We start from the raw sequence: 27034 nt of genomic DNA on the forward strand, positions 1-27034 counted from the left end.
TAAAGCTTATACATCAGCATTTTCCTAGTACCCTTGGCTACCTTTTCGGAATCTATTAGCAACTGCTTGTGATTCTCGGTTTATTTTAAGAATTTAACTTCATTTTTAATATCATTTCATCACTCTAACAGTAAATATTATATCAATTAAGATGTCATTGTCTCTCCTTTTTGATATCACATTCATGAATTTATCATGATAGGAAAATTCCATCTATTAAGTTAATAATCTCTCTCTGCATATTCCATCAAAGTAGTATGATCTCTTTGCTCCTCTTTCCATGACTTTATGAATGGAACAACCAAAATGATTTATCTTCTTTTCAACTATAGAGCATTTGAAGATGGGGATAATCAGAAGCAGCTTCTCTTTTTTGCTGGGAACTGGCTGTGGTATTTACATTGCCCAGAATTACAATGTTCCAAATGTAAAGAAGCTCGTGAATACATGGCTCTTTGTGGCCAAGCACGTTGAAGAAACATACAGGAAGCCAAAGCAGAAAGACGAAGATTAGTAGCCATTGATATGTACTGCCATACACTTTGAATGAATAATATAATACCGCGATGGAAAAAGCACCAGGAATGTGGTGATTATTTTTTTGGAGATCGAATATGTCTGCACTTTATCATTGTGAACATTCAATTAGCAAGCAGGGCTTTGTTTCTGGGATGCAAACTCTGCAGCATAGCTTATTGTGACCGTGTAACTTTCTTCTACTGCTTCTATAACCTTTAATTTTTTTGAGAAAACTTTTGTAAACTATATGAAGACACCTCATTTTGTGGGTGCTCTAAATTGTCGCATAATCTACTAGTGCTGATCTTTGTTTGCCAATATCAGTTCATCATTTTGATTTGAAGTCTCAGTTCTTCTGTTGAAACTATGATTTAAGAGTTGATTTCATAGGAATTTTTCATTATACAACCTGGTTAGGCTTCCTTGGAGTAGGATGAATTATATCAACGCATATGCAAAAAATATCTTTCTGTGCTGATCCTGTTTCTTTTTTGTTTTTAGAGAAAACCCTTTCCATGATTTCAATTTTACTGTTTGTTTTTTTCTCTCGATTTATCTGCAGGCTTAAGGATGGGATAAAGTCCTCAGTCGCCAATGTTAAGATGGCATGCATCACTTGTTAAATCTTTCTGATACTGTTTTCTGTTATGGTTAGATTTGGACGCATCTTTGTGGCTCGATTCCAACGTTGAACGACAGAACCTATTACTCTTAATTACCTTTGGAATCCCTGCTTTGCTTAAAAAGCCTTTTATCACTGTTCGCTGATTGAAATTCCTAGTCCAACCTATCTCCTCAAGTCATGATTGAACTTTGAGTCCAATAATACTTAAAAGAACCAAGTTCCTTTTATCGCCAATCTGGGACTTAAAAAAATCAGGTCTTTGTCAAGGGAATAATGGGGCCTTAGTAGCATTTTCTTTCTTTTTTAGTCAGCATGAGCATCCAAAGAGCTTTTCATGTGTTTTTACTCATGACGCAACTAAACTATTGCCACCATACAGTTTGAGGCTCCATTTTTCTTTCCTTGTAGTAATGCCACTGAAGTTAAAACACCTCATCTGATTCCCCCTCCACCACTTGACCTCTCCCTTAGGTGGGCATCTTAAGAAAGTCGAGTTGTTTTCACAGTTGAATATTCTTCCTCATCATTGTGTAGCCTAGCACAACCTTCTCCCTAGGCTACTCATTGGACCTTGATTTTAATGCTACTAAAAAATAGCAACAAAGAGCCTAGCAACTTGAGGCATTTCCACATTAGTGCTTGAGCCTATATGAAGCTTTACCGGCGGTGTGTCGGCTGCCACGGTCTTTGGTCTGGATTCCGTGCGAACCGAAACCTAATGATACAAGCTATGCCGTTGAATGTCGTTAGGAAAGCCACTGCAATGCGTAGAATGGGTTCATTCATATGGGCACTTGCATACTGCCCATCAAAGAGAGAACCATATCATCTTAAAGGGCAATATAAAGAGCTTAGTGGAGCTTTCAACCTCAAATTACAGGCCGACAGGAATCCAGACAGCTGCACTCTCCACCTGTAGGGGGGCCTCTATTGCTCCCTTCAAGACCATGTAGCCTTTGCCTAAAGCTGAGATTCCCAAGCAGGTTAGAATTTGATTTCAAGTCTCAATTCCCCTCCTAGTCTAGAATAAGAAAGCAAGCAGTCTTGGTTGGGTGGCGTTGCTGCTTTTTTGATCTTGACTCGTATAAATATATGGAATGGAAGCAGCTAAGGGGAAGGCATGTCATTCTTTACGCCTTCTAAAGCCAGTGTACTTGAAAGCATTAGGGATCGGGTTGCATGTGGAGAGGGCTCCCTACCTTTTTGTAGGGATTAACAAAATACTGAGACCGGTGGTGGACAATGAAGAGCTTTGTTTAAACATAATCTGGTAATGCGGCAAGCATAAGGGCGCTGTTTCATACACTAAAGAGGAAGCTTCTTCCTTGCTCTTCCATGGCCAAGTTCCTGTACAGGTCTTGTCTTCACTGCACCATCACCCTGACTTATGATCCAGGTATGCAGATGCTAGACCGAGATGTCTCGAATCGAATGAGGTGTCAAATTAATGCTTCTATTTTACCATGAGGTCTCATTTTTAATGTCATGCATATACCATGTTTTTAATTATGTAAGAGCCTAAAGAGGTTCAAATTTTGATAATGATTTCTTTAGAAGATGCTTGGTACAGCACAAAAAAAGGAGACTTACAAATAAAGGAGGTACCTCTAATATACAATTATATAAGTTTTAATCTTCTTTACACAAAGTTTTGAAGGTATCCTTAGCTTTCGCTTGCTAAATTTTTTTATAGTGCGGTTCTAAATTCGTGATCCATATATATTGTGTCCAACCGAACATCACACTTGCAACTTTAACCGTAATGAAAGAACTAACAAGACGGCGTCGCAGGCCAAAAGTTGGTGCAATAATTTGGTAGATATGTATAATTTGTATATTATACAAATTTGCACTGCAAATAATCTAAAATTAGAAAATGGATTTTTTTAAAAAAAATAGTTAGGTTAGCCATCTGGTCGCAGTTAGGCTGAGTGACTGATATATCTTGGGTTTGAATCAATGCAACCAAAAAATTATTTTCAAGCCAAACTTAGCTGTTTGTTGGTATGGTTTAAATATCAAAGGAACATCATATGTTGAGTCAGACTAAGCCATTTGCGAACCTTCTTCAATTGGAATGTTGCGTCTCTTTTACTTCATGCAAGTTGAACTTTGTTGTATTAACATTCGTGCCGTCGATTTTTTTTTTAAGGGATATGTCATAAGCCCCACCATCTATTCTAATATACTAGTATCTGAATACTTTACAATTATTATACCATCATTATCTCGTACCAAACTATTTTACAATTAGAAGAATTTTAAACAAAATAATCTATTAAACTGGTGTTGTGTGAAGCCAACTCCCATTCTATAAAAATATTGGGAAAGGAATATGCAAAGCTTATAACAATTATTAGAAATTTACATTGCCATTTTCCTTCTCTGATACTTCTCCAATGATCCTTGAAATGTTAATCATTCTGCCAACATAATTATTGCAGCCTGCGTTAGTTCATTAAGGAAGTGGATTATCGCATATAGCATCACCAACATAAATTACATTATCATCTTCTCAAGCACTCCTTTCCATGACTTTTTTCCCCTGACCGAAGCTTTCCTTCCATAACCTTGGAATATATTATTTGTAGAAAAACACCATTTTGTCGCAAAAATAATTCCCCTTCTCTCTCTCTCCTTTGACCAATTATGTTTTTTTTTCCCCTCACACATACCGAAGGCTTTCCTTCCACGACCTTGGAATATATTATTTTTAGAAAAACACCATTTTGTCGCAAAAATAATATATTCCAGGCTTTCCCCCTTCTCTCTCTCTCTCTCTCTCTCTCTCTCTCTCTCTCTCTCTCTCCCTCCTTCCTTTGACCACTTATGTTTTTTTTTTCCTCCTCACACCTATGTCTCCGGTCTTTTTCTTCTAGATCCCAGGGTAAGGTGGCGATCATGCACAGTTTTTCTTAAACTAAAAAAATAAATAATTAAAAGCCGGGGTAGAAGTGCCTGTGAAAACTTTTACCACCTCTAGAAGTGGTGCGATCTGTGGACTAGGTTGTGCTGCTCATAGTTTTCATCTCCACTGTCCCGTGGGGAACACCAGAGCCTATGAGACAGAAAAAGAGCCTGGGAAAATTTTCAAACCCGGAAGTCCAAAGCAACCTTTCTTGTCGAAGCCGTCGGCCGGGGAGGGAGAAGGGGTGGGGGGACGGATGGATGGATGGATCTGTCACGAGGGACTCGCCTGAACCTGGCCACGATTGAGTAAAAATCCCACCTTTTCCCAAAAGGCAGCACACGAGCTCGATAGCGAGCTAAAGGTAAGAAAAAAAGACGGACTTCTGATGAACCCCTGCACCACTTTAGCTCCCTTCCGAGTTCCATCTTATTTTGTCAGTAGTTGGTGTAGAAGAAAAGATTTGGATTCATCCAATCACCGCAACCCACATGAAGAAAAAGAGGCAATGTGGAATTAAAATAAAAGTAACGTCCACTTAATTTAGATTTTTAGAATTCTTTAAGCTTCATGGAAGGAACTCAGAAGAAGAGAAAGGAAGGTAAGCGACGCCAGTCCCAAGTCTGACCCGAACTGTCCCTCTGCTGTCACTTGTTTATGGTTACAGGCCCGCAGACAAGTACTACTGTTACTCGTGCTTCTTCTGCTACTACACCTAACTAATCCACCACTTCTCTCTCGCTCTCGCTCTCTCTCCCCCCACTTGGATAACTTTTAGGAGGGAAGGTTCACGGAGGAGATGTCGGAAAAGTTGGCCCAGAGCTCCTCGTCATAATAGCACTCCTCTTCCACCTCAGTCGCCAGCGCCGCCTGCATTTGCCTCCACCAGTCTCCGTCGCCGTTGACGCCGCCTCCAGCGATCGGAGTTTGCTCATAGTTGTTGTAGCTGCTGTAACGATCGTGGTTGTTCTCCGTGACCTCTGCTTCAACTTCCGGCTCTGTTTCTGTCTCGGTCTCGCCATTCCTTGCGAACCGGCCCCGAACTCTCGGCCGGCTGTCAGCCAGCGTCTTCCTGCATGCATACTGAAGACGAAATAACAAAGTCAGTAATGGAATTGCAAAATTAAGATAATCGTATGGAAGAATGAAAACAGCGAATCAAAATCAAGAGGAAGAGGGGATTCATACAGTGATCTTCTTGTGGAAATTCCTCTGGTTGCGCTTGCTTCGGTACCTCTCGATCCTCTCCTTGCGCTCCTCGGCGCTGTAACGCCCGACCCTCCCTGGTATCGCCGTGCCTTCCTGGTTGTAATTGTCGCCGGACGCTTGCATCCCGTTCATCCCCTGTTCCCGTTAATTTCGTCCACAGAGGGGGTGAGGGGGGGAAAATCCAATATTTTCAGCGATGCATGAATCAAGATGAGATTTTGGGAGATGGGAACGAAAAAGAGAAGGTGCGGGCGCCTTTGGTTACCTGGAGGTCGCCGGTGCTGAAGACCCGCCTGACGGGGCCGGCGTTGAAGTCCAGGTAGTCGCCGGAGGAGGAGGATGGGGACGACGATGGCTGCGGCGGCTGCGGCGGCGGCTGCGGCGGGTGGTGGTGGTGGTGATGCTGGGGGTAGGAGAAGAAGTGTTGCTGGTTGGAGAGGTCGGGAATGCCGTGGGGGAGAGAGAGGGAGTGAGTGCTGCTGCTCCTGGGGAGATGATGATAATAATAAGAAGGAAGAGAAGACGAATAGGGCGGAGAAGAGGAGAAGAGAAGAGGATGGGAGCCGCCCGCGTCGTACAAGGCTTGAGGGGGGGCGGCGGGGCAGCAGACCACGGGGAGGCGGTAGGGGTCGCCACAGGAGGGGGAGGGGGAGGAGGAGGAGGAGGAGGAGGAGTGGAACATGGCTTTGGGGGTTCTTCTGGGGCAGAGCTTTGACTTTGATGGAGAGGACACGGGGCTTAGAAGGCTAGGGGGAGTGGGTTGTCTTATAGGGTAATGAGGAGAGTTAGACCACCAGGATGACGTGGCTAATGACGTTGGCTTGAGAAAGGGGGTTGACCATATCTGGCCCCCGACAAGGATCTCCGAAATATGTGTTGGCTGGGGCCCACTGAGTCTCTCCATGTCTACTTTCGTATTTGGCTTGCTATCAGCTACAACCAAACGCAACCGTATCAACCAGCAATCTAGTATTTCTGGAGATAAATATTTTTTTAGATACAGCGTAGGGGGGTTTTAGACCTACGGTTGTCTTCCAGAATAGGTCATATTTTTGAGTCCTTTTATTTTTTTTGTCTTGTAGCTGTACAAGGCCAAATTTTTTTACGGGAGAACGGACAAGGTGCTTAGGACTGCGCTCAAGGGCTTTGCCCCCCTATTTGTTTATTTCTAATATTATATATATTTTATGATGTTTTTTCTAAAACAAGTATACCTGTCGATGGCTTTCATTTAAATGTGAGCTAAACTTACCCGAGTTAAAATCTAACAAAATTTAAAATTTACACTTTGCTTCAAATCCAGCGCCCTGACATTTTCCCCTGTTTCTCCACTAAGGTTGTTTGCATGACTGAATTCAGCCAATGAGGAGCCAACCTAGGCTAATTTGATGAGTAGATATGCAAACCTAAAGACATCAAGTATGAGAAAGTAATCAGGTGATGAAGTTCTTGAGTATGGACTCCAAGAAATTTCTTGATTGGCATTCAATTGGAGAGAATTAGTGATTCTAATCCTAAATCGAAGAGAATCATCAATAGTGTCTTTCTTATGCATCTTTATCGGTCCTCCTCCAATTTCTTTATTTTGAATATATAGGCTACGGCTTTAGCTAATGTGAGGTCGTAATTCTACACAAGCTGCCATATTCTGAACACATACAAGGGAGGAGTTACTTTGGAAAACTTGATGGGCGCCATTGAAAGCCAACTTAAAGCTTAATCTTCCTGAGCCGTAGAATTCTAAATTTTTTTTTAAGGTGCATGCTAGGCCCTCTAAAACTTTAGTCATTAACATAAATAAGCTCTATGGATGGGATATTGGCATATCTAAAAGCCTCCGTCAGCTTTCTTTCTTTGCTAGATGTTGCTGTATGCGTACCCTGGAGAACGAGATTTTTGTGTGTGTGAAACCGAAGGAAAGTGGCCGTCAGCAAAGGCTTAAGCTTTATTCAGGTACCAAAGTAGGAGGATATGGAGGAGGAGGAGAAGGTGCTTTATCACTAACTCTTCCTTTGAACTTCGAATATTTTTTATGAACATCTTCTAATTTAGCATGCCACTTTAATAACAGGTGCAGTCTTAATTTTTTAGGTGGAGTCTTAATTTTTTAGGCTTCTCGAATTTCAGTACATGTATGAATAAAACAAATTGGACCCAATCAAAAGGTAAGATAATGGTGATTCACTTGGCATATGAGTGGCCATAGAGGGCTGTTGATATGGTTGATGCTTGAAAGGGGAAAAAGAGAAGACAGCCATGCCACCAACCTATAAATTGTATTTCACTGATATTTCTGTAGCATTCACACATGATAGTTCAAATAATTATGACTGTTGGACATATGCAAATATGTGCACTTTTAAAAAGACAACACTCATTTTACCCATCTATAAATTATTGTAATTTTCTTTTCAGAAATTTAGCATGATTATTTGTCTGCCTATAATTCTTTTAAATTCTAGTTCTATATAAATATATACATGTATGTACGTACACTGCATGAATGTGTATATGTATATAAATGTGTAACCATGCATGCATATATGTATAATAAGAAATACAGTTGAGTTTTCATCTCTTTGGATATGGAATCTGTTGCGTGCACAGAAGAGAGGGCACTATAACCAGTAGACCTAATTCAAAATTTATTAATATGATATAAAAAATAAAGAAAAATGCGCTGTTAAGAAATCTTATGAAGACAAATATAAATTGTCATGGTTTAAAAAATTTAAAGCAGCATCATATGCCATGGTCTTAACAAAAGTTGATTTTTGATAATTCTTGTTAGAGGAATTTTCTCAACCCCAAAGTATGGCATATTCCAACAAACCACAGAGATGGCCGGGATGATATTTTCCCTTTTTATTAGAATAACAATTTTTGTTTCGATAACACAGATAGTATTTTACCATTCTAGCATGAGTACAACTACAAAGTCAGAAAAGAAAAGAGGGTGAAGGGAGAGACGAGAAGGCTCCAGACTATTCCATAATAGACTATTGGAATGCTAAGCAACGAAGGATGCTACCCAATCGGCCGCCCTGATCGCCTCCTAGAACACATATGTGACCCAAGCGTCCAGACGATCCCATAGCAAGCCACAAGTATCAGTATTCTAATGGGAGAACAGGAAGACGGACTCAAACCGCTGCCTTCTTAACCTTGTCCACGCCAGGTCTGAAATCCGACCTCCACGGCTTCATCGCTAGGAGTTGGCCAACCACAACCAACGGCTCATCGAACAGAGCTGAGTTCTAGTCATCTTCGCACCGAAAACAAAACATATGGTGGTCCTTCGCCATCGAATTGACCTCCATGTCATACTCCAACTTCCCCTGAGTTTTGAAATTATGGGCAACCTACTCAACGGAAATCATCATCCTAAGGCTTCGAGCTACGATTGCCGTCGTCTCCCATGCCTGCCTCGCCATCTCAACCCTTCCACCGGCAGCTCTACAACACCCGCAAAATAGCGATAGAGATCTAGTGATTCGTCCATTGGGGTTGTCGAGGAACACCCTGCACTAGTCCAGACTACGTCCAGGAGCCCACGCTTTGCTCCTGGTTCGGCCAGTCCTCATTGCCGAAAGATCTCTTCACCGGCCTTCCTCGCCGGCCTTGAAAGCCTCAAGGTCACACGATTTCTAAAGCAGAATATGAACTACACCAAATATTTTGGCCATATAACAGCAATCATTCAGATGCGTTGTATGAGCCCCAAAACTACTTTTTCAATAAAAAATATCACCACATCTCTCACCTATAATGGAATTTTTCTATATCTCAATTTGTAGAGGATTCCCACTCGGTCTTTACTTACCCAGCTAATATCATTCCTTTCCAGGTGGAAATGGCTGTTTGAAAAGCTTTGAGACTGGTTGGAAGCATAAGATTCCAAAACTTTTATTATAGTTTTGAGTCAGCCTCCAGCTACACTAGGATATATATATCACTAACCATGCAAGCAGCAATTCCACAATTTGCTTTTATAATAAAAACTCATCGGTTAGCTACCTCACTGTAGGATTTTGCGTGGCATAATATATATATATATATATATATATATATATATATATATGTTCTAGGTGTAGCTCGAGAGCACAAGCACTTGCATGGTCCATCGCCCACTGGCCTTTGTCGCTGTAGATAGAAGATTAGAGAGAGAGAAGGAGGGGGCCACGCCAACCAGAAGTCGACACATCTCAATCAACTCAAGGATATCACTTTGAGTCTGGTCAACAGGAGGTCAACTTCGTGATTAAGATTTGACAAGACTGTTTCAGTCGAATCAGTTTGTAGTCCTGAGAATGCTCGAATGCATTGCCATTGTCTTTTTCCTTGTCATCAAACTCGCATATATGGTCCTAGATTTCTAGCCAATCAAGTAATTCCCAAAGTCTTTAACCATGCAGGGCGCTTTGATCTTTGTTGAAGTTTTATTTATCATGAACACCGCCACCCTAATCTATTCCTTTTTGCCTGTCCATCTAGACATTGGCCAGAGGGAGACAACCTCAATTGGGGGTGGATGGGTGGAAAAGAGAAAGCAATGAAAAGAACAGCCTCAGCCCTCCATCCCATTCTCTCACGCTTCACCACCTCTACTCTCTGCCCCTATCCTCCTTATCATCTAATCATGTCCCTCACGGAACATTCACCCAATTCAATCTTAGAACTGTTACTTATTATTTAACGGGCCCACCAAAAATAATTACTTATAATTTGAAATGCAAATGCAAAATAAAACACTTTTTTTCCCCTTTTTTTTTTTAAAAAAAAGGGCAATCTTTCTCTCTCCAGATTTTGTGAGTTTATAACGTGAGAGGCCATTGGGCGCAAGTATTGGTCATGAGATGTATAACATGAGTTTCCCATTGGAAGCATAGTCCCTGGATGATGATGAGTTGTACTAAATTTGTATATATTCATCGTCGTCGTCATCGTCGCTGTCATCATTTTCTCGTTGGCAAAAGAATGGCAAGCTTCTTCCTACAGTGAACTTATGCTGAGTGGTCTCTCCATCAACTCCATCGGGAACTTTGATTCAATTAAAGCGTACGAACTCAAACATGATAAGAACTTAAAAAAAATCTGGCCCCTCTTTAAGAAGCCACCAACCAGGAGCCCACCTTTGGACTCTTTAGCTCATGACCAACTACCAGGGTAGGTCCTCCTTCTGTTGCTCTCTAGCTAGCTCCCTGGGGTGCAACCTCTACTTCGCCATGTTGTCATCAGACCTCATTTTCCTTTCCATATTCCAAAAGAACACGATATAAGAACTCACTCACAAGAGACACCCTTTTAGTTTAATTAAATTTTGATGGATCTCTACTTCATCTAGCTGCATCATGTGGATCAAGTTTTGTTATTCGCAATTATCAGGGAATAGTTAGTCAGCAACTCCCACTTGGGCACTAAATTTCTGTATAAAAACGTAAAATTTCCATCCATGAGGACTGGAGAGACGGGGACCAACCGGTCCGAGATTCTTCTTCAATGTCCAATTCAAAAGGTCCTCCTCCAATATGGCGATGACCTTCGACAGAGAGTAAAAAGTATATGAAGATGGGATGCAATCTCTTAACATAGTGCTGATTATTCGGTCAGAGCATTGGTAAGGTGGGCTTCTCACTTCCCATCAATATACCTCTACAGGTATCCATACTCAAACTTGCATTTGACTACATAGTAAAAAGGAGGCCCCACCACTTACATCCTGAACCAGAAGAGAGGAAACCCCATGAAACAAATGAAGAGAGAGAGAGAGGTTTTAGCTGGCAAACCTACTATAATGCATAAATGCCATATAAGTTAGAGATGATTAGCTTATAACTCTCTTTTTTTAAAGTGCTTTGAGAATAACCTGAACAATAGCAAGCATCTACACGTCCTCCATTGGATACTTCCAACAGGCTTCTATTCCCTTCGATTAGTCTTGTAAACATTTTTGGACAAACAAGGAGCTAGAGGCTAGGTCATCAGCTAGAAGGATTAGAAATTGCCATATCTCCGCAAGGACGGTCCTCGCAAGCATTTCCCCACCTCTCTGAGGTCCATCAGACTCCTCTGATCAAGCTCCAAGGGGACATCGGTCCTATAAGGCCTGGGTGGGGGGAATGATTCCTTCTTCCTTTGAACAATGCCTGCCTGCAGAGATACCAGACAAAGCTCTCGAGGCATCGATGGTTGTTTCAGGCATCCATTGGCTGGCAAGTGTGTTGTTGCAGTCACTGGTTAATTGATGCTATTTCGGTCATCCATTGGCTGGTAAGCAAACAGAAAGTGATCCAAGCCGCTCCGAGCCTGATCATGTCCTATTCCTCCACAGATTCCATGAACCCCACCTGCAGGTCCACCCTCATGGGCTACGTATCCCATTGACGTAACCTGACAGTGCAAGATCACCACCATGGTGGCCACGGCCAAACCAACATGATAAAAGTCCGCGCGCACCCACCGATATCATCACTTGCAGAGAGCTTTTGACCCTTCACATGCAACAAACTGGAGATCCCACTTGCAGCCTCAGTGCTGCAGACTTCATGAAGATTTCTTGAATGCCTCTTAGCCTCTGAGATCGAGCTCACAAGGTTGCTGGTCAGCTTATTACCCGTCGATTCGAGCAGACGAGAGCTTTTAATAAAAGCTAATGAGCCATAAGAATCGGTAGTTCTACGGTTAATTACAGCTTCAACGACGACTACTGCTCGAGCTCTTATGGTTGCAGGTCAGATTTCAAACCGATCAAGCACCAAATGCACTATGGCAGTAAATGAGCCATGAAAAGCTATAGTTTCATACGCGGTTTCGGTTCTTCTCTCCTGCTCGCCTGTGCTTTCACTCATAGGTAGCAGCATGTAGGAATCGAGTGGGAAGATTAGGACATGGTGCAATCCTTATGGTTTTAGGCTTTTCTGGTAGCAGGTCAACAGGCAAAACAGTCGCACCACTACACCAGGAAGTGGGGATGCAATTATTGGCCAGTTGATGGGCATCAAGTACTTTGCAGAATGCCATCTTAAACGTTAACAGCTTATATATGCAACTACGATTGCCGTAATTAAGAGTTGAGAGCTCGCATGGCCGATATTCTCCTATATATATTTTGGCATTGAAGACACTCTGGGACCCTGGGTTGACATGTGATGTGAATGGGTGGAAATGGGATGCAGCAGGGCTCGAGGTGACAGGAGACACATAGCTACAAATGCGACATCAAAAAGTTTGAAGTAGACCATTTCTCTTCTAGTAGCACGAGCACTACTTTTTACGTGCCACCACCAAAGTGATAGGAAGAGATAAGGAGGATTTGCTGCACCCTATGGAAGAAATTATTTCCTTTTCCCCCAGGAAAGAGACCTCTTTTTCTCCCCCAACATCCCATGCTTCTGAGCCACCTTAAGACTGGCATCATAAAGAACATTCAATGTAAAATTCACAGATTCACTTGCCATGCATACAGATAACACACGAGTTGATATGGGCATGTGGTTTTTGGAAATTCCAAAATTTCCAAAATTTACTGTTCCCATCAAGATTCTCTCACAGCAAAATGGATTCCTATTTAATGTTTTTCGGAACTGGTGAAGTCCAGCAACGCGGGGAATTCAACAATCAAAACCTGGAGTGTCGTTGAATCTTTTAGAAAACTCAGCTTCAACTTAGAAGCATATGTTGGTTAACTGATGAAGAAAAATGCAATTGCTCCTCAAGAACTTGTAAGAAAAAGGGGAATCCACAAAGGTTTTCCTGCACAGATTCATAAAACTATGGAAGCCCTTTGGGCAAGCCGAGGCATTCTTTAACCAAATTAACAGGGCAACTGTTTACCTTCAGAACTATAATTATTTGATAAAATCTTTGCAACCATCTTCAAAGGCTTAGCATTTTTTCTGAATACCCATGAATTTCTAGTCATTCAACACCATGGCCAGTGACAAAGCTTTCCTCATCACTCAATCTATAGCCATTTTTAATTTTTGCACATAAATAGCATGTCTTCCAATTTTCCTTCCACAATGAAAGTGTGCATTGAAAAATCTGAACAGAAATATACCTGTCATTGAAAGTTCTAGATGCCTTTCCTGTTTCTTTATCACCTCATACAGGTGTCCAAGTACACATGCATTCTCAGCCACATGCGCCGAAAGCATCAAACATGGAGTAAGAAGATATTGCATCACTATAGAAGGTCAAACCTAATAACTGGCTAGCATGAAAAACATCCTAGAAAAATTTTGACTCACAGAGTTCACAATGTCAGTAGATTATATGAGATGGAAAATTGCCCAATAAGTTACTCCGATGTTCATAATATAATGTCATGGCAACAAAGTTTTACAGTTCCAATCAATTGTAAGGAATATGTGAACGGAGTAAGATAATAACAAACAGACAACATGAAGCTGATCCGACAATTTGTCTGAGTGAATTTTTGCCTGAAGGACCCAATTGATTAAGATGGACTGGACCAGCAGCAAAGAGATTGCAGAGGAGCACATCAGAGCTTTGGGTCAAGTCAGACGGCACAACTGATCATTGCATTAGATATCAAGGAAGTCAATTTCAAGTCCATACATAACATGATCAGTAAAGGTTTGCTAAACTAATGGTGTAAATTAAAAATGAAAAAGAAATGATAAGGTATTCAACAGGACTTGGATCCAATTGTTGGCACCCCTCTCTAGGCCCGGAGTTCAAACGCTATTGGTGGTCTAATACCACTTTATTTCTCAAAAAAGAAAAAAATTAAAAAGAGAAAGAAAAAGAAGAAAGGAATATGATCAGGTCACATGTTCACAATCTAGTTATTAGACTTAAAAGGTATGATTATGGGAGATTTGTAGTGTTGCATGGACGTGAATATGAGAATCAAATCCAGACACATGTCAAAGTGTTTGACTTGGCAAGAGGGAAGAAAAAGAAGATATGGGATACATAGATAAATGATTTTAATTAAATAATATATTTAAATATTGCATAAAAGAAAATATTAAAAATATTATATGTCTAAGTTTTCAATGTGCATGCTGCTCATCCAAACTTATGAATTAGCTCAAGAATCTTATGAAAAATGGCATTTTTCAAGGTTACTTCAAAACTTACATTCTTGACCAATGTTTAAGAATGATAGAAGTTGCAATTAAGTATCCAACAAACAGATTTTAGGTGCTGGACACGAGTGTCCAGATAACACAGGAAAATTTGAGGTCAGTTTAGCTTTTCATTTTAGTGATATCAAGATGTAGAAATTATAAACTTGAAACCTAGTATGATAAGAATATTTGACTGAATTATTGACGTATAATTATGTGAGCTTAGATCTCAGGATAAGCAGGTTATTGGACATTGTAGGAGACTTTATTCAGCAGACAAGTAACAAGCAATCCAACAAGGTAGAAAGCATTTTTGCTAGCATTCCCCATGACGTTGGTCAATTCTTTGGATAGACAATACCCACTTTCCAGCTACCTCATACCGGTAACCACTTATCACCAATGCATTTTGATACAGCAATCCAAGATGGAAGATGTTTTAGAAAACCAAGGTATCAGATTGTGCTGTAATCAGAGTCATAAACAGTAAAAAAGTGAATAATCATACATATGATTACCTAAGAGCTTGAATGGAATCATGATTTTCCTTAGACTTGAGAAGCTAAAAGCTGAAACATACTGGCAAAAGCTTAGGGGAGAACAAAATTGTTTCGACCATAAATTTGTTAGCACGTTTATTGTTTCATTCAAGAATAGTTCGCAAGGAATGTTGTTTTTCAATCACTAATATTCTGCTGAGGAAAGAGGCTCTGCCACAAGACTATAATCCCCAGTACATAAAACCCAGCTAAAGTAGCCATATACCACACAAACATAAGAAGATCATCTGGCTATAGCACAAAACTATGAAGTTCATGCGATCAACGGTGCCCATCATTTCAGAGTTTTGGCCTTCGGCATTCGAGAAAACAGGCATCCTACCTCATGCTAGTACTTGGCAATGCAATGTTTATTGGAGGGCTTGAATGCACATTTCTATGAAGGCCATCGTTCAAGGATGCATGATCTCTAGCTGGTATACTGATAGGATTGGGTATGAAAGACTTAACAAGCAGACAAGAATAATAAAATTCCCTAATTCCCCATGAGACACAAGAAACTAGGTTTTGACATGGTATTCATCTTTCATGTATATACATGTTACCCTCAGGCATACAAGACAAGCAGAACTCAGTTTTCAAGCTGTCGTTATTAGATTAATGAGCAAAATATTCTAATCTCTACATTCATAATTGGGAGTACAATAGTTGTTGCAAATGAAGAATTTGTTGAATACCATCTTAATTTACCCAACAAACAGCAAGGACCATTCGTACAAAATTTGCTCGTGCAATTAATCTTTTTTTCCTTTGTTTTCTGTTAATTGAGACTTACTGACAACAAGCACCAAGAGATAAAGCACATTGCAGAATGGGAAGAAGTAATAGTATTAATAAAAATGTTCGTTAAAAGTTAAAAATCACTAGACATCCTTACAAATGTTTTCTTAGTCTTTGGAATTGCCATTTTTTCTTCTTGAAAAGAATTGGCTTAATCAAACCCTTGCAAGGCAATGGGAGAGCTGGATAGACCAACCTTTGCTTGCTTCCTCGTTTCACTGAATATACCAAAGAGTAACATAAACAATCAAAAAAAGCAAAAGGCAAAAAAGTATTATTAGAAGCTCATTTGGAAACAGCATGAAGATACTAGTTCTAAATCAAAGCTTCAACTTTGCTGAACATGCTACCTGATTTAGTCTTGCAGCTGCTGAACCATTTTCTATTTTTTCACTTTTGTTAGAAGTCAACTCCCTCGATACTTCATCACTTTCAATCAAAACAACTTCTCCTTTGATCACTTGCTGGGGGCTTTGCAGTACCCCTCCACAAAGATGTGCCATAGGCATTCAAATATTCATACTTTATTTCTTGCAGCATTTCTCTGTCATTTGATTCGCATATCCTTGTCGATGGAACTGGTGAAAAATGACTCATTATCTTCTGATGAAATCCGATTGCTTGCAACACTGATGCCATACATTTCTTCTGAGACATCTGTAGGAGTCTCAATTGCAACTGGAACATTGTCAGACAGCTCTGGACTTGCATGATCCTTCAAACATCTATCGGATGACTCGCTGTCCTCAAAAGCATTCGACCATGCCTGATTAGCTTTAGATGATAAGAGATTTTCTTCGCCAGTAAGCTTGCAATCCTCCAATACTGCATTATATAAAAGCACATCAACTATACCAGAAATCCCACGTACACTGGAACTTTTCAGGTCCTCATTGACCACAACATCTGGGCTAGGCTCTTCAGCATCAGCCAATGATGTTTCCAAGTCAACCAATGAAACCAAAACATTTATGACAGACTTTTGCCGCTCTAATGGTGTTGTAGCCATTGGCACCCTATTCTCATCTAGAAATTCATTAGATGTCTCTTGCAGTGCAACATCATCAGTTGCAGCAAGAGGGGTGTCATTTGCAGAAGCAGATGACTCCAATTTCTTAGGAGAGGAGATCTGTGTTTCATGTTTACTGAATCAGAAGGGTGTTCCATCAGCTATTGATGAGAAATCAATTGCATTTGAAATTTAGACAGTTTGCTGGCAGAAGAGAAAAACTTTGTGTCCAACAATGGTGAATCACGTTGCCCGGTAGAGATAGGATCCCCATTGTTACAGTCACCAAACCAAACCCTTTTAGAGTCCAACTGTTCATTAGGCAAGATTCTTTCAATTCTGATAGCTTCCTTATAACAATGCTTCTTTCTTAAGGCAGTAGCTACTAGTGACCTGCATTCCAATGAAACAAGCTAATATGAATCATAAAAATTTAAAAAAGGAATAAACAAAAAATGCATAAGATTGATTTCAATGATATCAGAAAAGAATAAAGTATACTAGATCTGCAGTTCTCAGAAATAGATGATTTCGGACTCTATAGAGAGGCCAAGAGAAAATGCTGATAAATTTGCATCATCATATGGCCCTCTAATTTCATTTACCGTGAAACGGCACCTGAAATGATGAGATTCTTCCCTCGTGTCCAATCCACTAGGAGCTGTGAGTTTAAGATACGAACCTTTAGATGACAGAGTTGATATCTAGCTATTAAATAATAGCTAGCTGGCATACTTGATAAGGCATCTGATATATGCAGTACAGGAAAGATTGATGTTGTGAACACTCATGTAATAAAAAGCAGCCTGTTTTTGTTGATTGAGAACAAAGTATCACAAGATATGCAAACACAACTATACTATTCCTCCCAGTATTTCCATGATCTTTGATTTTATTTAATTCCTCAAGTTATCTACCAAGAATCCAGAAAAAGGAAAAAGTAAGCCTTGACAATAACTTCTACTTGAGCATTGCTGCAAGACACTGCACTGACATCTTCTTCGACAAAGCAACCAGATTGTAGCTGTCTTAGTGTCTTACTGATCTGAAATTCCAGCCAAAATTTACAGCACATTGAGGTGTTACTCAAGCTTATACATGAATTTGCTAGACATAATCCTTACCTAATTAACTGCAAGAGATTGATATGTGAAGTGAGATATTAGCTTGTAGCAACTTTATCCCCAACTCTCTAGCCCAATATGGCTGTCCCACTATGAACTGGATATGGGTAGGGCTTCACACATGGCAGTTAAATGAAATGTCAAGCCACTACTTTATGCACAGGGTATAGTTCCAGTGGTGTCGCCAAAAGCAGATAACGGCTAGGATCTGAAAGCATTATAAGCCTTCATTGCATTTTAATAAACCAAAATTTGACAGCAGCTTTCAGAAACTTTATTATTCATGTTATTACTGCCACTATATGCTATTATGGCAAATGATGGCTAATAATAGCAAAATAAAAGCATTATGGATATTTTCTGTTTGAAATTATTATTATTTTGTATTTGTGTAATTCCCAATCTAGTATCTACGCCCACAGGTACAATTTATAGTACAACCAAGTGCAATTATGTAGATTAGAGTCAATCAAGGTGACTCCAGATTTTCCACCCGAGACCAAACCTGATTAGACAATAAAGTCCCGGATCAAATCTAAACATATAGTATAACCGGATCTAAATCAGCTACAGTTCAACTCAAACGCTGACATATGGACCCATTTGCACTGTTCTTGAAGGTCAAAAATTGTTCTTCCCCATACAAAGCCTCCTTCCGTAGTCACCATCACCAATCCTTTACATGGCATGCAATAAAGGAAAACTTTTAACTGGTTAGGCAACATATTTTATTAAAATAAGTGCTCCGGAAAGAGAATTTTCAGTCGACTCCTCCTTCCTTTGTGTGCATGTGTGTATGCATAGTGTTTCCATGCTTACAATGAAACAAAGGAAGGAAATAAGCACAAATCTAAAATAGTAGAAAATTATAGCACAAATTCAAAATAGGACAGCCTAGCGCATAACTCTAAAATTTAGAGGCTACAGTTTTTATGATCAATAATCAAACTTGCATCAACACTCCTATGAACTGTAACAGTTTTCTGGCAAACAATAATGAGTGGACATAAGATGGACTCTATGCACAAAAATGACATATTTCTGTCTAAAACTAGTTGGAAAGAAGTTCTTCCTCTATTATAGTGAAAAATATGATATTGCAAGACAAAGGCAAGCAAAGTAAATAGTCCAAAACTACAACAAAATTTATTGCATTGATTTCAGGAATAAAATTTTAGCTTCAATGCATATGATCCATGTATTCTGGCCCTTACCAAATGCTTGCAAGCTTTGGAACGAGTCAGTTATATCGTACAAATGGTTCACTTTAATTTATTTACTAAAGCAAGCTGGGTGAAGCAAATTTACTAATTGTAATGAGTGACTATTTTCCTTGGCATCTGATAGCATCTATCTCCTGACGCGAACATCCACAATAAGGTGAAAGTATTTTATCTCAAAATGTAACCCAAGCTGCAGTCAGATCAGGTATGTATTTGGTGAGCAGGAAATTATGCTAGAGTTTTAAGTTAATACATTTATGTAACAAGGGAGCATATAACTTCATAAAGAAAATTAAAATAGGCGCATGCATTGGATCACCATTGCGGAGACGGAAATCATGGCTCCAGCAGAAAACCCTTTGTGCAATCTCATACAGCACCTAAATAGCAACTTCTACCATTGGAAGCCTTAAACAAAAGGAAGTTTCTGACAGAAGCCTATTGAAATTATATCAACCTGTGAGAAGATAATTCTTGTTGGGAATAGTCAACCAACACCAAATGTGAACTTAAAAGTAAATTATAATCAAGGAATGTTATGACAAGACATGAAGAATATAAATATATAGCAGTTCTATGATACATGGTAGATCACACTACAATGATACATCAAAAAGGATAAAACTTTGCTGTTACTAAGATTGTCTTTTCCAATTTGAAGATGCCTATGAAGTTGCAATGGACTAATCCGCCCTTGGTAGGAGCAATCAACAAGAAAAGATCTGTATGGTTTACTGCTGGGATAAGTTTTGATAGTTAAGATTTACAGTTATGGGATATTTTGAACTTGCTTTCGGCTTAAAAAAAATTCACTACATCAATGACCATAAAATATGATTGCTGACGGTAAATATTTCTGTCTTCTTTTGAACAGACTTTAGCACAGTCCATGTACATCACCTAGAAGAAAAGAAAATGCCCATCCAAAATACATACAGTAGTTCACTGTAAGCAAGTGCCTCATAGACTGGGATCTCTTCCAGTCTTCAAGTCGACCACCCATTTAGCCAGACAATGCTATGACCCTGTAAGACACTTGCGTACATTATCTACTTCATCTTAAATTACATCAGACTGATAAAATTAATAACTCACCCATATAACAGAATGGAATCCATTTTCTCATTTTCTTAATAAGAAGATGAATAAAACAAATCATCAAGAAATGAATTGACACTGATTACCAGAGTACTGATTGCACTGGTGATCAGGGTTCTAAATCTATTGCCAGTGCATCAATGATTTGTAGGAATGGCTAAAGTGATATAGGTTGGATAAATAAGGAGGGCAATTGATTAAGGTCCAGGGAATATTGGTTCAGTGAACCTAAAATATCCAAATCTGTCTGCAGTTTCTTTTCTACAGTCTAAATCAGTAACAACTTTCTTTTAGAGAGCATTGGTATGATTCTTCTTCATAACCTTGAGGAGAAGTTTTCATCTCATCTATTACTGAATAAAAGTTCTGACGGAATTTGCATTCCTTGTACCTCCCCAAAGCCAACATGAGTCTACCACCAACTGAGAGTATTGATGAGTGGCTTTAGGCCTGGAAACACCTTACCCTCCACTGAAATTGGAACAAAAACTAGAAGTCCATTCCTTATATGAGTTGTGGACCTATGTTTAGCCATAGCGAAAGCCTTCAAGAAGGTTTTGAAGTGTCGGAAACTTCATGTAACTGTACATCTATGTTTCTTTCCTCATGAAGGGGAGGCCCCAGACTGCAATAACAAAGGGATACTTCAAGAAACATGTTCTTGGCTTTGCTTTCCACTCTTCAGGATTTGTTCTCCTCTCCTTTTATATCACCTTTTATATTTGGAAAATTGGGTAAAGCTTCCAACTTTCCTCTTCTCACCTCCATTTTTCAGTATCTCAAGGATATGTTAATTGCTAGAAAATCCAAATTGAATTTTTTTAATAAAAAAAGAGGAAAAAACTTTTTATTATTTGGTTTTCAGTGGTGGGAAGTAAAACGTGTACTTGGGGTTTGGTATCAGACAGTCACAATGTCATGCACTGCCAATGGTTTATTTGAATTAAAACACAGCATGATTCCACTGCTGAGCTTTTATTGGAAGCCCTCGTATAAAACGAGTCGTATAATGGGAAAATAAAAGCATATACACAGGCAAGAAGCATTATACCTCAGAGAACTTGCAGGCCTCGTCGAAGGTCTCCTGGCTGAGGAGCCGGACAGCGGCAATGTCGTAGGTTCGGAGAACGGGGTTCCCAGGGAGGAGGGAGGCGGCGGCGGACTTGGCGCTGATGGAGACGGTGAGGCGGGAGTACTGGCGGAAGTGGGCGGAGAGGCGGACGCCGACTAGGTCGCGGTGGAAGGCGACGCCCAAGGCGAGGACGGGGTCCGCCGGGGACGGAAGAGAGGGAGAAAGGGAGAGATCTTGCAGCGGTCGGCCTGGGACATGACCTAGCGGTCGTAGGCGACGGCGGTGTACCGAGCTCCATGGCCTTCACCACCGCCTTCCGCCGCACAGCCCGTCGGGCCTTGTTTTCCGGCACGTCGGCTAGGTCACTCTCGAGGTAGGGGACGCTGAGGTCGAAGAAGAGGACCATCGTCGGTGGCGATCGTCGGCGACGGAGAGGGCTTTTATTGGATCTTTTTAGACAGCGCAAGGGCGCGACGGCCAACATACTTAGCCCACCAGCCAAAGAATTTAATTCGAGTACAACCTTTTTCTCAAATTGAACTCCGTTTCCCCAGCCACTGCCTTTCGTTTTACCGGGTCGGTATCCGAATCCTAGACCCTTTTTAGAATGCCAGGGCCGTTGCCTTTCTCCGGCGACAACTTTCCGCCGAGTCGCCGGAGGAGAACCCATCCCTCCGCCCTTCTCTCCACCGCTCTCCTGCTCGAAACCTCTCTGCTCTCTGGGCGTCACCCTTCTCTCGTTTGTCCCCCACTCGATCGATATGAAGAGGCCGAGATGTGTTCTTCTTCCCGGGATCTCGATTTCTCGTCTCCTCCTCATTTCTTGCGTCTTCCTGTGCTCTGTTCCCGGCAAAGCAAACCAATTCTCTTATTTTTCTTGAAAACAATTGTTTGTAAATATTTTGCATGGGTTTCCCTCTTATTTAAAGACAGAAAAGAGGGCAAACTGATTGCATGCATATGAAGAAGCCTTGTTGGTCGCATTGTCTTGAGAAAAGTTGGGAGATTTCACAGGTTCTAATTCATATGGTGAGAGAGAGGAAGAGAAAGGATAGAGGTTGGAGACTATGCTAAAGTCTAGTTGAATTTTAGATATGATTTGCAGGAGTTGTAGAAATAATTAAGAAAATAAGAGTTGGCAGCCAGTTTGGATAATAATGGTAGGAGGATAAGTTTTGTTTGGGATAGGTGTGAAATTATTATTGTTCATTAGTTTTTTTTCCTAAAAAAAACTTAAATATGAGCTTGAGGGTGTTTCCTAGGTTTGTTTTTTAAATTCTTTTTCGTTTTCTTCATGCTATGGCAATGGTTGATTTTTGCCCCCAATTGCAATTATATTATATTCAGTTCATTGAAAATTAATGTAAGAAATTGAAGCAATGTGTCAAGAAATGAAGCTCAGATAAACTTTTTTGGAATATGCTTTTCTGGTAGTCAAAGCATAAGATGTATGCAGGTTGACTGACAGTGCTTGATTGTCGCATGGGTAGTTTCTTTTCCTATAGAAATTTGTGGCTTGCTACATCAACTATGAACATTATGGAAGTTACATCCAATCCAAAAGAGAGAGGGCTTAAGGAATACTAGAAAACATTTGGATATTGAGCTATAAAGGAGTTTGTGGTAGTTGATAGAATAGACAGAATAATTCTGTGCAAATGGAAAAGGATATTTTCTTTTTTTTATAGCATATGTGTGTGTTGATTTATCGAAAGGTTAATATTTGTAAGCACAATGAAGATATTTGTGTGATTTGATGTCTTGCAAGAAAATGCTCTCAAGTTGTCAACTTTATATTGTATTGGTTTCTATGATTATGGGAATATGGGGTGAAGGTTTTGGAGCTTTTAGATTGGGGCATATCTTTTTGCTCAAAGTTGTTGCAGAACTTCTATTTTTCAGGAGGTTTTTCATCAAAGGCAGTTACACTTAGGTCAATCCAATTTTTTAATATTCATGAATTTCTGGCTCGCAATCCAACAATTTATTTTGACTGTAAAGGAGAGAGCAAGATAATATTGCCAGATGTGAAGGAGAAACACTTTTTCTACACTTTCAAGGGCAAAGAGTCTTGGCAGGGTATATTATTCTTTCATTGCATAGATAAGTCAAAATCCATTATGTTGCATAGTTATTTATTATGTTCTTTTTTGTCGTCCACACTTACTAGTTTCTCTTGGTCTAGTGCGAACAAACTTAGATAAATTATATTAGCACAAAATACATAAACAACAATCATTCTCCCATCTGTTCATGGGTAGCGTTAATAACTGTGCTTCACCTTAGGAAATATTATCCTACCATGTCACTTGCTATATACCTTGTTTGGCTTTGAGAGAAGTTTTTACTAAATTTGCAAGCAAGAATTACTTCATATTTGGTCAATTTAAATTACAGCAATCAAAGAAAATTTTAATTATATGATTGGTCCCCATGGTACTCCTATGCTTAAGAATCATAGCTGTTGGAAGCTTGATCTGAGTTATAACCAGAATACACCTTCTTTTGAGTGCTTATAACTAAGGGGGGAATGATTTGGTGATGTGTGATAATAAGGTTATTGTTTTCTGAATCTACTCATGTCCTCGTCATACAGTGAGCCAGTGTTCTACTGCTATGATAACATAAACTCACACTCAAGAATTTTTCTAGAAGTTTGCCAATGGACTTGGTTCCTGCCATTAATCATTAAAAAATTTTAAAAAAAATTAAAAGTTCATGAGTTTTGCCCTTTTTAAAATGTTAATGACTGAATTCTGTTCTTTTCAATTCAGCATTTATCTGGAATTTTTCGTATCACCTAAAGCTAAATATTGTTAAAATGAAAAATTTTGAAAGATATTACCTTCAGCAGAGTCAACATGCCCATCTGGCTGTTGTGCTTCTGTGGGGAATAAAGAGCCTTGTATTTGTTCTTCTTACTATAAGTTGCGGTAGGTTATGGTATGTTCATTCAGCAGCCATAATCATTGTCATGTTCCCATTTAAGAGGATAGAATTCTTATAAAGATGCGATGGGGCCTATAAAAATGTTCATTTGAGCTGTATGCTTTTCTTGTTATAGCAGCAAAAAAAAATAATTTCCCACTTGCCTCCAACTGTGATTGAAAATTGAATTTCTCCTCTAATTCGTTATTTAATAGTAAAGTCTGGATATAATTTATTTTTAGATCACACTTTTTTCAGTTTAAAAGGTTTACTTTATTTCGTAGCTAATTTCGTCGATTTAGAATAACATTTTCATGAATAACTGATGCTTTTAATGTTTTTGTTACTGGCATGAAGAATAAATAGAAATCCATCTATGTTTATCTTAGTATGCCTCTCATTAATAAACTCGACATAATGTCTTCAATCGTTTACAGGTTTTAACAGTGGTATACAAATCTGGACATCATGCTGGTAACAATGGTGATCTTAAGCTTTCAGAAAATTTTCTATTCTAAAGAGCATAAAACATCCATAATGTCCTCTCTGTCATCTAAGGACACTCATTTTAAGCAATTAGGTTGAAACTCAATTTTTTCGTGGCTGAGCATGGAACTGGAATTTTGGGTATTTATAGTTTAGAAAGTAGATTTATTATTGTCTAAATTATAACGCGGCATCATGATTTAAGCACCGGCTTAAAGAAAGATATTGACAAATCACCAATATATATCACTTCTATACTAAATTGCATATGGATATTTGTAATCTGATGAAGGCATGGGCATGCTTGAATGTTTTGCTGAAATTTGAGTGGGATCATAGATTTATTACCTCCACTATTTAACCTATAGAAAGGCATATAATTATCTTTCTGTTGGTTCCAAATGTATACGATCGTAGACAATCTTTAAGAAAGGAAATAACTTTGAAATACCATTATCTTTTAATTAGTTCCATCATTATACTAAAGATGCTCTTTGGAAAAGGATAACATCTGATGAAGATCAAGACATCCTTCTTCAAGATCACACTCTCTTTTCTATCTCTGGCTTATCTTCAGAAGCATTGACAGCAGCATTTTTTTTTTTTTTTGGAGAAATAGGAGGGCTAAAACGCCCACCTCCATTTTATTGAAATGGTGAAAGAATATACAAAGTTTACATTGAAATTCTGGGGAAGACAGTATGGAACTGATAATAGATATATTATTTATTTATTTGCCTGTCGGTTGGGAAGTTCAGGGGAGCTAGTTTGCCTCTGACTCAATCAATAGTTGCTGCGGCATCTTGGGTGGTGGTGTTAAAATTTCTGTTATTACTCTCTTTCCATATATGCCAGATGTGTGCCATATCTAGATTGTCTCATTCTTGCTGAATAGAGAGATGCAAGTCATTTGTCCAAGTCGATCAGAGGGACTTGAGTTTGGCTGGTGCAGGCTTGCTAATATTTAAGCAAGCAAGAAAATGTTGCCAAACTTGGGTCGTAAAATTGCAAGATAAGAATAGATGGTCATTAGATTCTGGAGCAGACTGACAAAGCACACAGTTTGAACTTTTGACTTGTTTTTGCTTTGAACTGTTGTCTTTCATCAGCACCACCATGCTGGCGATTATGAAAGTTTGCAGCAATCACTCTCTTAAGCAAAAAATTACAACCTATCGCAGATGTTAAGGCACTTCAACAAATTCATCCTCTCCTGTCTGCAAGTCCTAATAGCAACCAAGGACATTCTTATGTCTGTTTTTGCCTAAGACCTCTACTTACTGAGGGTACTGCCATCTATCAATGTTTTGGCTTTAAATACAGAAACCTAGTTGCCATGAAATGTTTGTGTTCAGGCAGTTAACTATGATATATTATTCTACTTGCAGTCTCTGACAGAGCTTACAGATAATAAGTGCAAGCGCTGTGGTCTGTATGAGATGGACAGTATAAAAACTGATGATGTTTTTGATGAGTGGGAGCTGTGTCTTGATGATTTTATTGATGGGAAATCTATACATTTTAAGGAGGAGTTCAATGCCACATTCATATGCAAGGAGTGTAGAGCTGCTGCTGGTGCAAATCTCTCTCTCTCTCACACACACACACACGACTTTGTATCTACTTTGATGTTTTTGCCCCAACGATTTGGTTCACTGTTGTTCCAGTTGTAGATCCTGGTAATTACTTCTAGCTCAAATAGTGGATCTGTTGACAACAAAATGAATGTGGTTCTAGTGATGGTTATCAGTGCATTGGTCTCTGTTATAGCTGCTGCTGGAACAGTTGGTGCATACAGATACTGGCAGAAGAGGAAGAGGGAGCAAGACCGGGCTCGATTTCTAAAGCTTTTCGAAGACGGAGATGACATCGAAGATGAAGTTGGTCTGGAGAAGATATAACAACACACTGTGGCAGAGCTTGATTTTGATCGACAGTATACCATACAGAGAGTGTCATACCAATTTCTGATGGATGTTCAACAGAGATAAGAAAACAGTGTCTGGATCACACACCAAGGGAACTTACGGAGTGGACAAGTACGATGCTCTTTAGAAGAATCCTTGTATTCTTGATATTATATGCCAACATAGTTTTGATGGTGTATATTGTTATTTAGTTGATCTAACAATTGTGAGTTGAAGTATTTTCTTAGTTTTGATGGTTCTCGGACCATGCTGCTCGAGAGCAGCCACTCTTGTATTACTGCTTAATCCAAGTGTCCAAAACATTTTCTCTTTCTTAGTTTTTTGGAGCTCGAGACGGGAGTAGAGGAATAAGCAAGGTCAAATGTTTCGGAAATGACACCAAGATTTGAATGCAGAATATCATATGGAAGAAGGCTGCAAATGCAACTGCTTAGTATAACCAATCAGATTCTAATTACTTTACCAAG

General features: G+C 39.5%; 2 protein-coding genes and 2 long non-coding RNA genes across 5 annotated transcripts; 2 read left to right on the forward strand and 2 right to left on the reverse strand.

Annotated features, from left to right (window-relative positions):
• The first annotated feature begins 335 nt into the window (after positions 1-335).
• Positions 336-865, forward strand: LOC103696357. The gene has a single exon (XM_008777957.4). The coding sequence runs from the start codon at positions 344-346 to the stop codon at positions 512-514; it is 171 nt and encodes a 56-aa protein (XP_008776179.1). The 5' UTR covers positions 336-343; the 3' UTR covers positions 515-865.
• Positions 866-4563: 3698 nt separating this feature from the next.
• LOC103697757 (two-component response regulator-like APRR1) lies at positions 4564-5993 on the reverse strand. Its single transcript, XM_026800704.2, has 3 exons — positions 5527-5993; positions 5241-5396; positions 4564-5135 (listed from the first exon to the last, which is right to left on the reverse strand). Exons 1-3 carry the CDS (start codon positions 5941-5943, stop codon positions 4827-4829), a joined length of 882 nt encoding a protein of 293 aa, XP_026656505.2. The 5' UTR covers positions 5944-5993; the 3' UTR covers positions 4564-4826.
• A 9721-nt stretch (positions 5994-15714) lies between these two features.
• LOC113461250 lies at positions 15715-21291 on the reverse strand. The gene is made up of 3 exons (XR_003383390.2): positions 21205-21291; positions 16050-17101; positions 15715-15917 (listed from the first exon to the last, which is right to left on the reverse strand). It is a non-coding gene; the product is annotated as an uncharacterized LOC113461250 (long non-coding RNA).
• On the forward strand, positions 20636-26883 carry LOC103697764. Of its 2 annotated transcripts, XR_001878874.3 has the most exons (3): positions 20645-25925; positions 26028-26214; positions 26307-26883. It is a non-coding gene; the product is annotated as an uncharacterized LOC103697764 (long non-coding RNA). The 2 variants fall into 2 exon arrangements; XR_005514381.1 differs by having other exon boundaries at positions 20636-25925; positions 26028-26883.
• Positions 26884-27034: the final 151 nt, after the last annotated feature.

The sequence above is a fragment of the Phoenix dactylifera genome, chromosome 12 (genome assembly GCF_009389715.1).
Source record: "Phoenix dactylifera cultivar Barhee BC4 chromosome 12, palm_55x_up_171113_PBpolish2nd_filt_p, whole genome shotgun sequence".
NCBI classification, from domain to species: domain Eukaryota; kingdom Viridiplantae; phylum Streptophyta; class Magnoliopsida; order Arecales; family Arecaceae; genus Phoenix; species Phoenix dactylifera.

Excerpts from the sequence above, each read along its gene's own strand:
- LOC103696357 (XM_008777957.4), top strand. The coding sequence starts at position 344 with ATGGGGATAATCAGAAGCAGCTTCTCTTTTTTGCTGGGAACTGGCTGT.
- LOC103697757 (XM_026800704.2), bottom strand. The coding sequence starts at position 5,943 with ATGTTCCACTCCTCCTCCTCCTCCTCCTCCTCCCCCTCCCCCTCCTGT. Across the intron at positions 5,397-5,526 it reads TCAGCACCGGCGACCTCCAG|GGGATGAACGGGATGCAAGC; the intron begins GTAACCAAAGGC and ends TAACGGGAACAG. Across the intron at positions 5,136-5,240 it reads ATTTCCACAAGAAGATCACT|TATGCATGCAGGAAGACGCT; the intron begins GTATGAATCCCC and ends TTTCGTCTTCAG.